At 32.5% G+C, this 13,681-nt stretch overlaps 2 protein-coding genes across 2 annotated transcripts; both read left to right on the top strand.

Annotated features, from left to right (window-relative positions):
* The first annotated feature begins 1,459 nt into the window (after positions 1 to 1,459).
* Positions 1,460 to 3,734, top strand: LOC105142548 (putative FBD-associated F-box protein At5g53635). Its single transcript, XM_011050230.1, has 3 exons — positions 1,460 to 2,602; positions 2,714 to 2,905; positions 3,306 to 3,734. Exons 1-3 carry the CDS (start codon positions 1,460 to 1,462, stop codon positions 3,543 to 3,545), a joined length of 1,575 nt encoding a protein of 524 aa, XP_011048532.1. The 3' UTR covers positions 3,546 to 3,734.
* A 1,879-nt stretch (positions 3,735 to 5,613) lies between these two features.
* EMB1923 (embryo defective 1923) lies at positions 5,614 to 9,139 on the top strand. Its single transcript, XM_011050156.1, has 2 exons — positions 5,614 to 6,036; positions 8,169 to 9,139. The coding sequence occupies exons 1-2, from the start codon at positions 5,691 to 5,693 to the stop codon at positions 8,870 to 8,872; spliced, it is 1,050 nt and encodes a 349-aa protein (XP_011048458.1). The 5' UTR covers positions 5,614 to 5,690; the 3' UTR covers positions 8,873 to 9,139.
* Positions 9,140 to 13,681: the final 4,542 nt, after the last annotated feature.

A 13,681-nucleotide genomic window follows, 5' to 3' on the forward strand; every position in this document is an offset into this window, starting at 1 on the left:
CTGGTATAGAGGCAGACATGGCAGAGATTAATGGTGATTGGGACCACAGCCTAGAAGGTGACCGAGAGGAAGATGATCTCGGGCCTTTATTTGCTTCGTTTTTTTTTGTGAGGAGCTTTCAGCTCCCGAGGGTTGAGACTGAAGAATGAAAAGTCAGTCTGATGGGGAAGAGAATGAGGCCGGGGAAGAAGAGAGGAAAAAGCTGGGGGGAGGGGGGACAGCGGCGACTGATTCGGCCGCGCCCCCTTCTTTTTTTTTTTTAATGTTTTTTTTTTATAAATTTTTTTAAGGTTTTTGGTAATGGATTCTGTGGTGGTTTTTATTTTATTTTAGGGGTTTTTTAATAATTTTTTTTATTTTTTGTATATTTTAAGAGTAAAATTTTTTGTGAAAAATAAAGTCTTAATCAAATTTATTTTTTTTAAAGATTGAATTAGAATTGAATTTTTAAAAAAAGATAATTATTATTTTATCTTGAAGATAAAGATTATGTTGTAAATAAAGATTATCTTGAAAATAAGAATATAATAACAAAACACATTGTAGTTCTTAGTTTTTATCCAAGTTGATAAATTATATTTTTTATCGAAATAAATATCTAATTTATTAATTTTATTTTTTAAAATTTTTATAAAAATTAAATTAAAATTAAGTTACAATAAAAGTAAAGATTTCTTTAATGGTATTTTTCTACTAAATAATTTATTCATCGGTGATATGATATCATATAATAAGTCAATCTTTGAATGGAAAGTAATTTATTATATTTCTTTTTTTATTTGTATTTGAATCACAAGAATTTTATAACTCAATCTAGGTGTTAGGAACGCAAATGAGTTTTCTAAATTGTAATTGATTTTACTAGATTTTTTTTAAAAAGGAATCCATGGTAGATTTTTCTTCCTTTTTTAGTTGTTCATGTTTGTTATGAAAATATTCAATTTTTTTACCTTGTTTCATAAATTACTCGTAAAAGTTTTTTCTTTCTCATCGAGATGAATCTGATCTATATTTTTAGATTTATTTATAGTTTATTTCATAAAAAAACTCATCCTTAAAAAATACAATAACAAAGAAAAGAAAATCAAGTAAAATGGGATGATTTTGCCTACCAAAGAAGGTTTTTGAAACAAAAACTACTAAGTAAGAAGGTTTTTGAAACAAAAACTGCTAAATAAAGGGCCAATCAAAGGATTATCTAATTATTTCTGACATTATAGGGAATAAATATTTAACCTTAATATACTAGAAGTACTATGATATAATGAAGTAAGAAAAAAACAATTTCCCTCTTCGTTTTGCTAGGGTTGGAAATCTTGTATTTTCCATATTCATCCGAAAGGCCAGCTCGGCCCCTCTATCTCTCCCTCTCTATATATACATATACAGATATATTTACATAACGTTCTAGTCCACCACCAGATCCTGATAGCAAATTTTAGCCTGGTCTAAAAGAAAGATGACGACAGGAAATAGAATGAGACGTTTGATGAACAATAAGGCAATTCAAGAGGTTGACTTGATTTCTGAGTTGCCCGACCCCATCATTCAACATATCATGTCTTCTTTGCCCTACAAAGATGCCGCAAGGATGAGTATTCTGTCCAAGAGATTTGCATCTGCATGGCCTTCTTTTCCTATCATCTTTCTTGACGAAACCCTGAACATGGGATCGTGCCTTGAGTTGACAGGTAAACAGAAATTAAACAGTTTTTTGAGCTATGTGGGTGATTTTCTTTCTCGTCGCCGACTGGATGTTAGCTTAGAAAAATTTAGCTTTTGTTTTCGTCTAAATAATAGCTCTGAGCAACCAAATGGTGTCATTGAGAATGCAATCAGTTATGCAATAGAGAATAATGTGAAAGAGCTAGAGCTAGATTTTGTTGGAAAAAGTTTCAAATGTATGGCACATTATAGTTTGCCGATGAAAGTATTGTCTGCTCAAAGTGTTATAGTTTTGAGTTTGAAGGGGTTCATGTTGGAGCCACCCCAGAATTTGGTCTTGGATTTCCCTTTCATAAAAGAATTGAGATTGGAAAAGTGTAAGGGGATGCAAACACTCAGTGTTTCAAGCCAAACACTCAAGATTGTGGTGTTAGAATTTTGTCAAAGGCTGGAGAAGGTTGAAATCGATGCTTCGAATCTCGAATCCTTCTCGTTCGACGAAGGATCAGACTCATCCTGCAGCGTCGATATCACCTCTTGCAAGTCCCTCGAATACTTATCTTTGAGGAATGCTGAGATCATAGATGAATGGATTAAACATGAAGTTGCTCAATTTCTTCGACTTGAGGTTTTCAAAGTTGTTGGTTGTAGACTATTGGAAAACTTCCATGTTTCCAATGCTAATCTTAAGACAGTGGAGCTAAGTGATTGCTCAAACTTACAGAAGATTGAGATTTATTCACGAAGTCTAAACACATTTGTTTACGGTGGTCAGTTAATGCCATCACAAGTTTTCATTTATTCTCCATCTTTCCATGCTAAGGTCTCAATGAGTGTAGATCATCCACTCCCCCATGACTGGTTCTCGAGCTTCAGGGATTTTCTTTCATGCTTCGACCATTGCAAAGAGTTAGAAATTGCTTGCAGTATTGAGATGGTACGATTTCCTTCGCTTGAGATTTTTTTTGGCTCTTGTAATTTACAGGCTTGTTCATTTATGCAACACAAACTTTTTTCACTATAATCTGTCTCTCCTTTCCATTTCTAGGCTTTGATTGTTCCAATAGATTCAAGGGACAACTTGCTTCCTCCATTGTATGACCTCAAGTATCTGAAGGTAGTCGCAAAATTTCCAACAAAATCGGAGGATCTCGTGGGCTTGTTGGATAGTTTGCTTTGGTTTGCTCCTCGTTTAACAGTATTATCTTTTGTTTCCGGCAGCAAGGAAAAATCTCTCAAGGTATGTACATGTCCTCGTTGTGAAATCACACGAGTCTCAGGATTTGGTTTGGTGACCAAAAGGGACAGATGTAGAAGAGCCCGTAAAGAAACATAAAATAACTTTATTTTTTAAACAATTTTAAGATAAATTTATGCTTTTTTTTTTATTTCACCATCTCTTTCTTTTTTATCCCCAAACCGTAATCAAATGCTACCTAAGAAATTAAAAATATGCCCTTGATTTATTTATTTCTGTTGTCCAGTATCCACATAAAATCTTGATCCAATGGCTCAAAGATCCTTTTTCATCATTGTTTTCTAAATGTTTAGTATGAAGCTAGGCGTAATTTGTTATCTTTACAAAATAGCCTGTCTGCGGGATAGTATTTTGACGCTGATGATTTCTTTCTATTTTGTAGTTTGAATATGATATAGCAGTAGCTATAGTTGAAGATCTCGAGTGCTGCTACTCGATGCCTATAAAGTGTTGGCGACACTCTTTAAAGAAAGTTACAATGGAGAACTTCGAGGATCGTGAAGAAACTATTCTGCAGAGGTTCTTCGCACAAAAGGCGACAAGGTTGGAAGCAACTTCAAGGGAAGACAATGCTCGTGCTGATGCTTCAGCCAAGGAGTCTCTCAAGGTTCCGGTTCGGTGATCGCTCGGAATATCGGTGATCTAGGGGCTGTTATCATGGCTAACGTTTTTGATGTTAATGATCATTAGAAATTATGATGTGAACCATGGCTTATGAGGGCTGTGTGCATCTTTATTCACAGGCAGAAGGCTGGTTGGAACCCTCAAAATTCTCCAATTTTGATGTCTTCTAGCCAGGTTCTCTGGGCCACAGGGCTGAATGATTGAAATCAAAGTAGCCTGCAAAATAAAATGGAAATGGTAGTTTTCTGTCTAATTTTGATCATACAATATCGAATGGTTGTGATGTGAACTTCTCATTGTGCTCGGAATCTCTTTTATAGTATCAGCTACAGACATATTCTCTCTCTTTTTTTTTTTCAATGCAGATATCCGGCTAACTTATATATACTTTAAATAATTTATAAATTTTAAAATTAATAATCATATAAATCTTCAATTATTTTAAAACAACTCAAACTTATAACTTATTAAAAAGCAAACCCACACATTATTCCTATTTTAATGAAGCTAATGATCACCTGCTAACTAATCCACTTCAACAATAAGTTCCCAAGCAATCTCAAAATCTCTCTTGACTGCCCAAAACTCAGCCTTGGTGGCTGCAAAAGCATGATGGAAACGGCCTTTTCAACCCCACCTGCACCAGCTGCTTCTCCTCACACCAGGTCCTTGTTCATGTAGGAAAGAAAACTTTTTTTCTTTTTCAATTTTTTCAAGGGGTTCGTTCCATTCTCCTGATTGGTGTTACAGGTTTTGAAGATTGATTAATAATTAACTTTGGTTTTTTAAGTCATTTTATAAAATTAATTTATTTTTAATTTAATTTTTTAATATTTAATTTTGTATTTTTTTTATTTAATCTTTGTGTGTGTTTTTTCTTTCACGTAGGATTATCTTAACCATAGACATATAACCATTCACATATGATTATAGAGTTAGCAAATTAACTTTGATTAAATTAAATTATTTTTTTAATTTTATATCTATTAACCATTATTTATTAAAAATTTTGTTTTGTTGTTTTTTAGATTGTTTTTTATATGATCAATTTCACCCTTATGACCATAACTATGAATTTTAAAATTTAACATGAGTTAACTTTAATTTTTTATATTTTTTTAAATTTATTTTTTTATTTTTATCTTTCAATATTTATTTATTTTAAATTAATATTTATGTTTTTTTTATTTTTTTCCTATAAAATTATTCTAATCTTACGTCTATGGTCTCAGGGTTTATGAGTTAACTTGAAAGGAACTATATTTTTTTCTTCTAATTTTACTATCTAACATTGGGTTGTTTAATAATTTAACTTTATAATTTTATTTAATTTTTTTCATTAATTTTTTTTATGTTTTATTGGTATGGATAAGTGTTTGATTAAATAAAATATTTATTTTAAAAAACAAAGTTATTTAGTATACTTCTGTGTTATAAAATCAAATATCTTAATATTAGTTATTCCTCGATTAAATATTAATTTATTTATAAGTTTTTTTTATTTGTGATTGAGAATATTTTTTATATTTAGAAACACATTGAAATGTCTATATATTCTTTTTTTACTAAAAAAATTATTTAATATATGATAAAACACAAGTCAAATGAATGTTGATTTTTATTAGGTGAAATTTACAAGTTGTTTTTTTTATAATTTATGTAAATGAAAAAGTTAAATTTAAAAGTATAAGTATAAGGAAGAAATTATTCAAATAAAATATAATTATTTTTAATAAAAAAAATTGATTCAATTTTACAACATTTTTTAATTTAAATTAAAAGTTATTTGTAATCAATACATCTATAGTTTTTAAAAATTTAAAATAAAAAATAACTTAAATAAATTTTTAAAAATAATTAAAAAAATATGTGTGTTACTTTTTTGTAAATTTTTTCTTACCAAAACTAAGGGTAAATCTTCAAAGAAAAAAAAAGGAAAGAAAAGAAAAGAAAAGAAAAGAAAATTGCAACTCTAGTTATGGTTAAAATTATAGGCTCCGGATCTAAACCAAAGGATCCGGGTATCACTTCTACTTGGATCCACTAACCCATATTAACAGCCGAAAACCATTTTCCATTTCCGCAGCCAAGATTTGGCCTTTCTTAAGCTGATAATGGCATAACCTTTCGAAATCCCTCAACTATGTCAAGACCAATAACCACACTCTCTTCTCCAACTCTCAAAATCCCATCCTTTTCTCTTCTTTCCCTTCGAACCCACAAAATCCAAACCATTTCTAGTCACTCTTTAGCTATAAAGACTAGACCTTTATGTAGCCATAACCAGACGCTGAAAAGATTTGGTTTGTTTCTGGACAGGAGGGATAGGAAGTTGGGGTTTCGTTTTAATGCAGAGAATGGAGAAGGAGAGAGCAAAAGGGATGGTGTATTTGATGATGGTGAACGTGGAGAGAGTACTATGCCTGAGAGGTTTAGGTACTTAACCAAAGAAGCACCTGACCCTCCTGTTAGGTGGCCTTGGTTTGTGGGTATGTTTTAGTTTCCTTGCTAGAAGAAAAGGACTTAATCTTTGAAGATAAATTATTGCTGTTATGAATTTTTTTTGAGTTTTGGGTTTTGAGTGCTACTTTTTTTTCGCTGTTGTTGGTGAAATTTCAAGTAGATTGGTTGTTCAGTTTTCTTGATTGCAAATGTTCAAGCAATTTTTTGAGCTTGTTGGCTGTTTTATTAGTTGAGAAATTGAAATCGATACTGTTACTTCACGAATTCTTCTGTTGGATGATGTATTGCTTTGCTCAACATTTATATGTGATAGTTTTGTAACATTTAGACATTTTTTTCAGCATGGGGGAACTTTTGTTCTTTCTCTGGAGATTAATATTGGATTTTTTTTTTTGAAATGATTTTCATAGATTACTTGAATGTGACTTGTGCTGAATGTCTGATGAAAATTATCCACCATGATGATTTTGTTACATTATGCTTTGAACAATTTGCTTGAGTTGCCAACATATTTTGACTCAAATCAGTTGTTACTTGATTTTGTAGGGTTCACATTTTGTCTTGAAATCAATTGTTGTTCTTGGTGTGATAAATATTACCACCTCCACCACCGCTATTATTGTTTCAAAGCATCTTTCTTTAAATAACTGTAACCTATTTTTCAATATACATTGATGCCAATTGCCATGGAAATGATGGCAATATGAAGTAAAAGGTCTGAGCAGAGTGAGTTAATGGTGTTAGTCATGGATGCGGAAGTGTGGAGGTGCAAGAAAGGAAGAGGGCCCTTGTCCTTGTTTTGAGTTACTGCATTGTGACCGTCGCAACCTCTCCTACAAAAAAAAATTTGCCATTCTTGGTGATGGGTTGAAATAAAAGGCGTGGGGCTGCATTCTAGAATTGAATGCTAGCCTAGAGTTCTCCCAACATTGTGTATTTGCATCTCCTTACTTCAAGCTTCTGTTGGCTGCCACCATGCTTCCTGTATTGATCAAAACTTTTATGCTGATCCACACATGCTGCAATGGATGTGTTCTTTGGGATAATATATGTTGTTTTCTCACCGTTTATGCATTGATAGTTGAGCTTAATAGTTTTTTAAACATGAAGAAAATGGAAATGATGGCAATATGAAGTAAAAGGTCTGAGCAGAGTGAGTTAATGGTGTTAGTCATGGATGCGGAAGTTTGGATGTGCAAGAAAGGGAGAGGGCCCTTGTCCTTGTTTTGAGTTACTGCATTGTGACTGTCGCAACCTCTCCTACAAAAAAAAATTGCCATTCTTGGTGATGGGTTGAAATAAAAGGCGTGGGGCTGCATTCTAGAATTGAATGCTAGCCTAGAATTCTCCCAACATTTTGTACTCGCATCTCCTTACTTTAAGCTTCTGTTTGCTGCCACCATGCTTCCTGTATTGATCAAAACTTTTATGCTGATCCACACATGCTGCAATGGGTGTGTTCTTTGGGATAATGTATGCTGTTTTCTCACCGTTTATACATTGATAGTTGAGCTTAATAGTCTGTTAAACATGAAGAAAATGGAAATTTGTCTTCATATGAATTTCACTTTGTACTCGAAAGTGACTTGTTCTGTAGGTCTGCATTATGCTTTTCCATTTTGATGATTTTGTTACCTGATGCTGCAAACAATTTGCTTGAGGTTTTTGTACAAAATATGTCTTGGCCAGTAACATTTGATGGATTTTTAAACTTAAATTTTTAAGCTTAAACATTTGGTTTTAGGGAGTCAAGCTAGGTTTCCTTGTGTTTATGACATTTCCAAAGTTCAGCACTCTGCATTTTTTTGCTATTATACCTTATGAATAAATATGCAAAAAAGTTTGTTTAACCTCATATTTTGAAACTTGAGTAGAGAAACTGTAGATTGTAACCTGTTGGAAATTTTGACTTGGAAGGTATATGATTTTGGTACTATGATTTCTTGCTCTGTAAATCCATTAGTTATATCGTGTGGAGGAAAATGCTGTTGTTTCAGTTAAAGATTTCACAGATTCTTTGTGTTTGTTTGTGATCAATATTTGCCCAAACTGTGTGATATGTTAGTGATTATGCTTCTGCTCTGTTTTGTTTGCGAAGAATTGTGACCACAGATTATGATGTGCTAACTAACCCCTTTCACTTGTAATTAACATGCAGCTCTGGGTTTCCTTATCTATGCATGGAGAGCAGTCTTATTTGAACTAGGTAACTGGAAAAGGGGTGTCATAGCTATTATTGGTTTTGTGGGATACCTCCTGAAACTTCTGTTGGCTGTTGTTTTCCATTTCATTGGGGATCCAATCACCTCCCTGATCAGATGTATAGAGACTGCAATCTACACATTTCAGGCTTTCTACTCTGGAATAGTACGATCCGCTCCCGTTCCAGAACTGACCTTGATTATCATGCTTGCATCAGCAGTTCTTGCTATTGGCGAAGCTGCCGCTCCAAACTCTGTAAGCAGGCAACCTTATCTTCTCACAATATCTGGCCTAATTGGCTATGCAGCAGTAAGAAACTACATCTCTGAGCCACTTTTCTGGACACTTCTACTGGGTTTATATGCTTTCTCTAGATTCATTAAGAAGAGAGATGATGTTACATCTGCCTTGCCTGCTGCAGCTGTACTAGCTGCAATCGGAGAACCTTGGGTTAGAGTTTTGTTAATGGTTTCATATCTAGCTTTAGCTATTTCTTACCATTCAAAGCAGCTCGCCAAAGGAAAGGAAGAAGTTGAAGTTGTGACAGCGGATACTAGTAGTAGGGTTCCAGTGCCACTGCTGTGCGCAGCTTTAGCCATTGGTATTCATGTTGCTGCTAAGTGGGCTGGCTACCGCCACTTGACATGGATGTTAGTATGACAGCAAAGACTAAACAGTCGTCTGGAGATGATGGGCGAGTTTTGAAATGGCTTAAGGGACAACTCCTGTAGCAGCAACAATTTTAGTCTTCTGGACTAGGTTAATCATTTCTTCATAAAAATCTCCCCTTTGTTTAGGTGCGTGTATCACATACGATCCATAAGATTGTACAATTGCGAGAATTTAGTGAGAAAAACAAAAGTCCTCGGGACAATGTTCTACACATTGAGAAAAACGTAGAATAGAATCACAGGATGAAGCTATTCATGTTGTGATCTCAAATTATTAGGCACTCTCTTTGCATAGTTTTCGGACCATATTTGGTGGCCAGGTCAGAGACAGGCTTGGGTTACTTAGATTACCGAGTCAACATATGGGTTATTAAGATGATTATTTTTTTTTAACCCTTAAAAGTGGAGCTCCATGATGATAAAAGGTTACTGTTATTAGTTTGAGATTTATTGGTTTGAGTTTTATAAATATCAAGATTAAAAATTTCTATAATTTCTATAATTATTAATTTTAAAGTTTATAAAATTAGTTAAAATATAAATAAGTTGATTTGAATATTTATATTTATAAGAAAAAATTATATATTTTTTTATATTAACTTAATGAAGTTTGAACTTTCAATTAACCTGATCCATGATTTTGAGTTTTAGATTTTTAAGGTTAATCATTATACTTTCTTGTGTAGTATCCTTGTATGATACCGAAATTTAAGCTCACCTCGTCCAAAAGATTTTGCTATTTTGCTGAATTTGTCTTTGAATTCCATAGATTCAAGTGTCTTAAGTTGTTAATTTATGCACCAACTTTCTGATGTTGTCTCGAGCAATCCATGTTCAAATTTTACATATGCCAAATAGGAGTGCAAAAACTGTGATCAAATTCTAAAATCCTTTGAGTTGTTAGCTCGGTGTTGACTATTCTCCTATTTAATCAAATTAATTGGTGTAATTAACCTCGTTACTATGCACTACTACTGAATCAATTGAAGAAGTGTAAATAAATGAATAAGTATTTTCCATGTGTTATTTGTATACAATGCTATTTATTTATTTTTAATGTGTTGGCCCACTTAAAATATAATTAAAAAACTAGTTTTAATATGTGAGAATTATTGTTAAATTTAGTTGCGAGTTGATTTGAATTTAAAATCTAATTTGAATTTTATTTTATTTTAAATTAAATTAAAATTATTGATTGTTGACCTTCCTATGCCAACTCGTGACCTGTTTATTCAGTTCAAACTCAATCTGGTATATATTGATATTTTAATAAAAATATTAGTTTAATCTTGGTTTAACAACTTGGGTAAAAAATATTTTAATCTTGGGTTTTCACAATGGACCACTCGAAATTCAGCCCAGCCCATTACCATACCAACACCACCAAAAACCAATCCAGCCTTCACCCAAACACAGAAAAATAACAACAACTAGGGTTTTATAGCTCTTGAACCTCTATATAATATCGTAACCCCTCCACAAATTCTTCATTCGCAGTCTCAAAGGCTCTGTTATATCAAACAACAAATCCTTTCAAAAATCTATTCTTTTCAAGATCTTAGCTGCACGATGCCTCCCAGGCTTCGCTGATTACAAACCCCTGAGGTTGAAAGTCCCAAAGCTCGTGCTAAAGCATCTGCCGTTTAGTGTTGCAGTTTAGCCTTTTGTACCTTTTCCACGGCTTTTCTGTGTCAAATCAACGGCTACATCTCCTAGTCTTCAAAACCTCACTGTTTTTTCATCTGGGTTTGTGTTTTTTCTATGTATTTTTGTTGCCTCTCTATACCTCTAGCTTGTTTTGAGATAAATGGTTGAAATTAAGCTAGTCAATGAGGCAAAGATTGAATCTTTTGGGTGGGGTTCACGTGGGGGCCTATGCTATTTGGTTAATGGTTTTGCCTCTAAAAATTCCCTCCAAATTCATGAAAAAAGTTGTTTTCTGTGATTCAATTTGTTGGCAATGATTAAATTGGATTTTATCCGCGCTTCTGAGAGAAATTAATGAAGCAAAAAAATAAATAATGGTTGAATTTCTTGATATGAGCCAGCCCTTTTCTCTGTAGAGATGTTTTATTTTGTTTATTGTGTCATTTTTTGATTTTTTTGAAAATATGGCAGTGATGATTAATTCACAGCTTTAATGCCAGTTCTGCTACTGATAATTCTTGATTGATAGAGCTGTTATATCTCTGAGCCATATAATTTATAGATCATGCAACTTTCGGGTTTTGAAATTGTAAATGATTATAGATCTAAAAATACTAACTAGTGTATATGATTTAAATTAGTTTATGAGCATCAATGTATTGTGAAATTGCCAGTGATGATGCAATCCAATTTATTTTAGGTGTAGTGGAGCCGAGACCCTGTTTTCAGGGAGAACCTACTTGGTATAAGCTACATTATAATGATATTAATGGATTTAACTGAGGCAAATTAATTTTGAAAAATTAAGTGTTTTCTGTTCATTGACCATTTAATTTCCTAGTTTTTGAATCTGCTATTCAAATTGAGTTTTAACTATACTCTTGAACCCTCTGTAAATGGGTTTAGAGTCTGAAAAACTCAGACAGTGTGTGTTGTCATCAGCTTCTTCTCCCACATAACCCTCGAGATTGGAGTTAAATAACAGCACAACATCATTTAGCAGATACTAGGAAGTTGCCTATGTTATTAGCTTTTTTCTTCAGGGAGAATCTTATCATCTGATTGCGATCCCTGTTTCCTTGTATTTATAATGCCAATTTAAGAGAATTTATTTTGAATAAGATGGCAAGTTTCATATTTGTTTTATTGCTATTTTCAATCTATTCTTAATTCTTGCTCCAATTCTCACTTTATTGAAATATTCCTGTATTATTGTCCTTTGATCTTGCCTTTTTCTGCTCTACCACTACAATGCGCCACAAGCGGTTCACTGCCCACATTTTCGAATGATTCTAAGATCCGTTTCTGCAGAGGAAATTTTTGGCTAAAATATTGTTAATAATCTAATATTTTAGCTAATTATCATTAATCTTCTGCCAGGCCTTTGTTCTTGCTTGCACGACTAGGGTGTTTTACAATGAACAATTTGCTGCTTATAATAAATCCTGAATATGTTCTCAGAACATTTGCTTTTTGATCATGTTATGCACACTGGTTATTTGTTACTAATGCAAGAAAATAGAGCAACATGAAATCTCAAAGCACCTTCCGTTGAAGAAGAACAGCTGCCTTTGATTGTCCCAGTCCTACCCGGGTGATTAATTAGCTGCCAGTCGTGCGTGTGTTAATCTCAAAGAACCTTGCTTCCAGTTGTGGAGTCCCTGCTGGGTTGAGACTGAAATCGTGTGGGTTTAGTGGAGGAGGGAAAGTTTGTTGGCTGCAATGGGTGGTTTTGAGCTAAGCTGAAAATCGTGTGCAGTGAGCTGAAGGGAGAAGATGAAGCAAAAGAAAATTATTCAAAGTTTATGTTATTCAAAGTTTTTATGGTCAAGGATTGCCTCCTTTTCATCCCCTGTTTTCAACCTTTACGTTAATTCTTTTAAAACCACATTGTAAATTCGTTGTATATTAACCATTTAGCATTTCTCATCGGAGATGCTCTGAGTTTGCCAAGTTTGGGAACTTGTAGACATTTTTCAAAGACATCGCTTCTTTTTACTGGACACAGCACTCCAACCCCTCTGTTATCACAGCAAGCTGGACACCGAGAAACACTCTCTTTCGTTGCTTTCACTTTGCATTGAAGGGCTGCTATGTGTAGCTATTCTCTTAATTTTGTCCGTGAACATGATTGAAATCATATTATTTTAAATTTTATGTGTAGCTAATCTTAAAAAATAATTCAAAATAAAAATCATATTATGTGTAGCTAATCTTAAAAATAATTTTTATAAAATAATAAAAAAATATTTTAATATATTTCTAATAAAAAATATTTTAAATCATAACCATTATCACAATTCTAAATATATCCTAGAATTCCTTCGTGCTCTGCTACATCTTTCTCTTCATTGATCATCAAAGAATTATATGGATGAAATTAATGAATATCATTTTGTTAAATAATTATCTAAAACTCTTAAAATTTTAATATATGAAGTGAAATTTTAAAATATTTTTTATATTATATTATAAAATGCAATGAAAAAAATTAAAATTTATAACAATTTAATTATCATGGTTTTAATATTATATTAATGAATTATTTACTTTAATTTTTCAAGTATGCATGAAGAATTGTGTTAATGTTTGGAGTTTATTATTGATTAAAAGTATATTTAATTTTTTTTATGATGCCGTGTTTTTTAATAAAAAAATATTTTTTTTCTTAGATTTTTAATCGTTACATGGAAGAAAAGGAAAAATAATAATAAAAGTTAAACTTGAATTTCAAGCACTCAGCCTACTCAAAGCCTTTACAAATCATTTGAAAGAAGATTCACCATGCCGAGTTAGCTTAACAAATTCACTGAAAATGGCCTTTCCGTACGTTCATCCAAAAAGAAACTCAGATACAGAACCCATTTTAGCATAATGGAGAAAGGAAGGCAGTGTCTTGGAATGAAAGCAAGTGAAGAGAAACAGTGGCGAATCCTCCATTGTTGATGCATCTTCCAGCTGAGGCTCTCCGTTACTTCATGCATCTAAACAGTGAAGGGGTGAATTTTTTTACTCTTATTTTTTTTTAATTTTTTTTAATTTTATCTTTTAATATTTATTTAATTTTAAATTTATATTTATAAATTAAATTGATTATAATATTATTGAAATCTCAAATAAATATCATTATATTTAATTTGTATATGATTTA

The sequence above is a fragment of the Populus euphratica genome, unplaced genomic scaffold, assembly GCF_000495115.2.
Source record: "Populus euphratica unplaced genomic scaffold, PopEup_1.0 scaffold147.1, whole genome shotgun sequence".
Taxonomy (NCBI): domain Eukaryota; kingdom Viridiplantae; phylum Streptophyta; class Magnoliopsida; order Malpighiales; family Salicaceae; genus Populus; species Populus euphratica.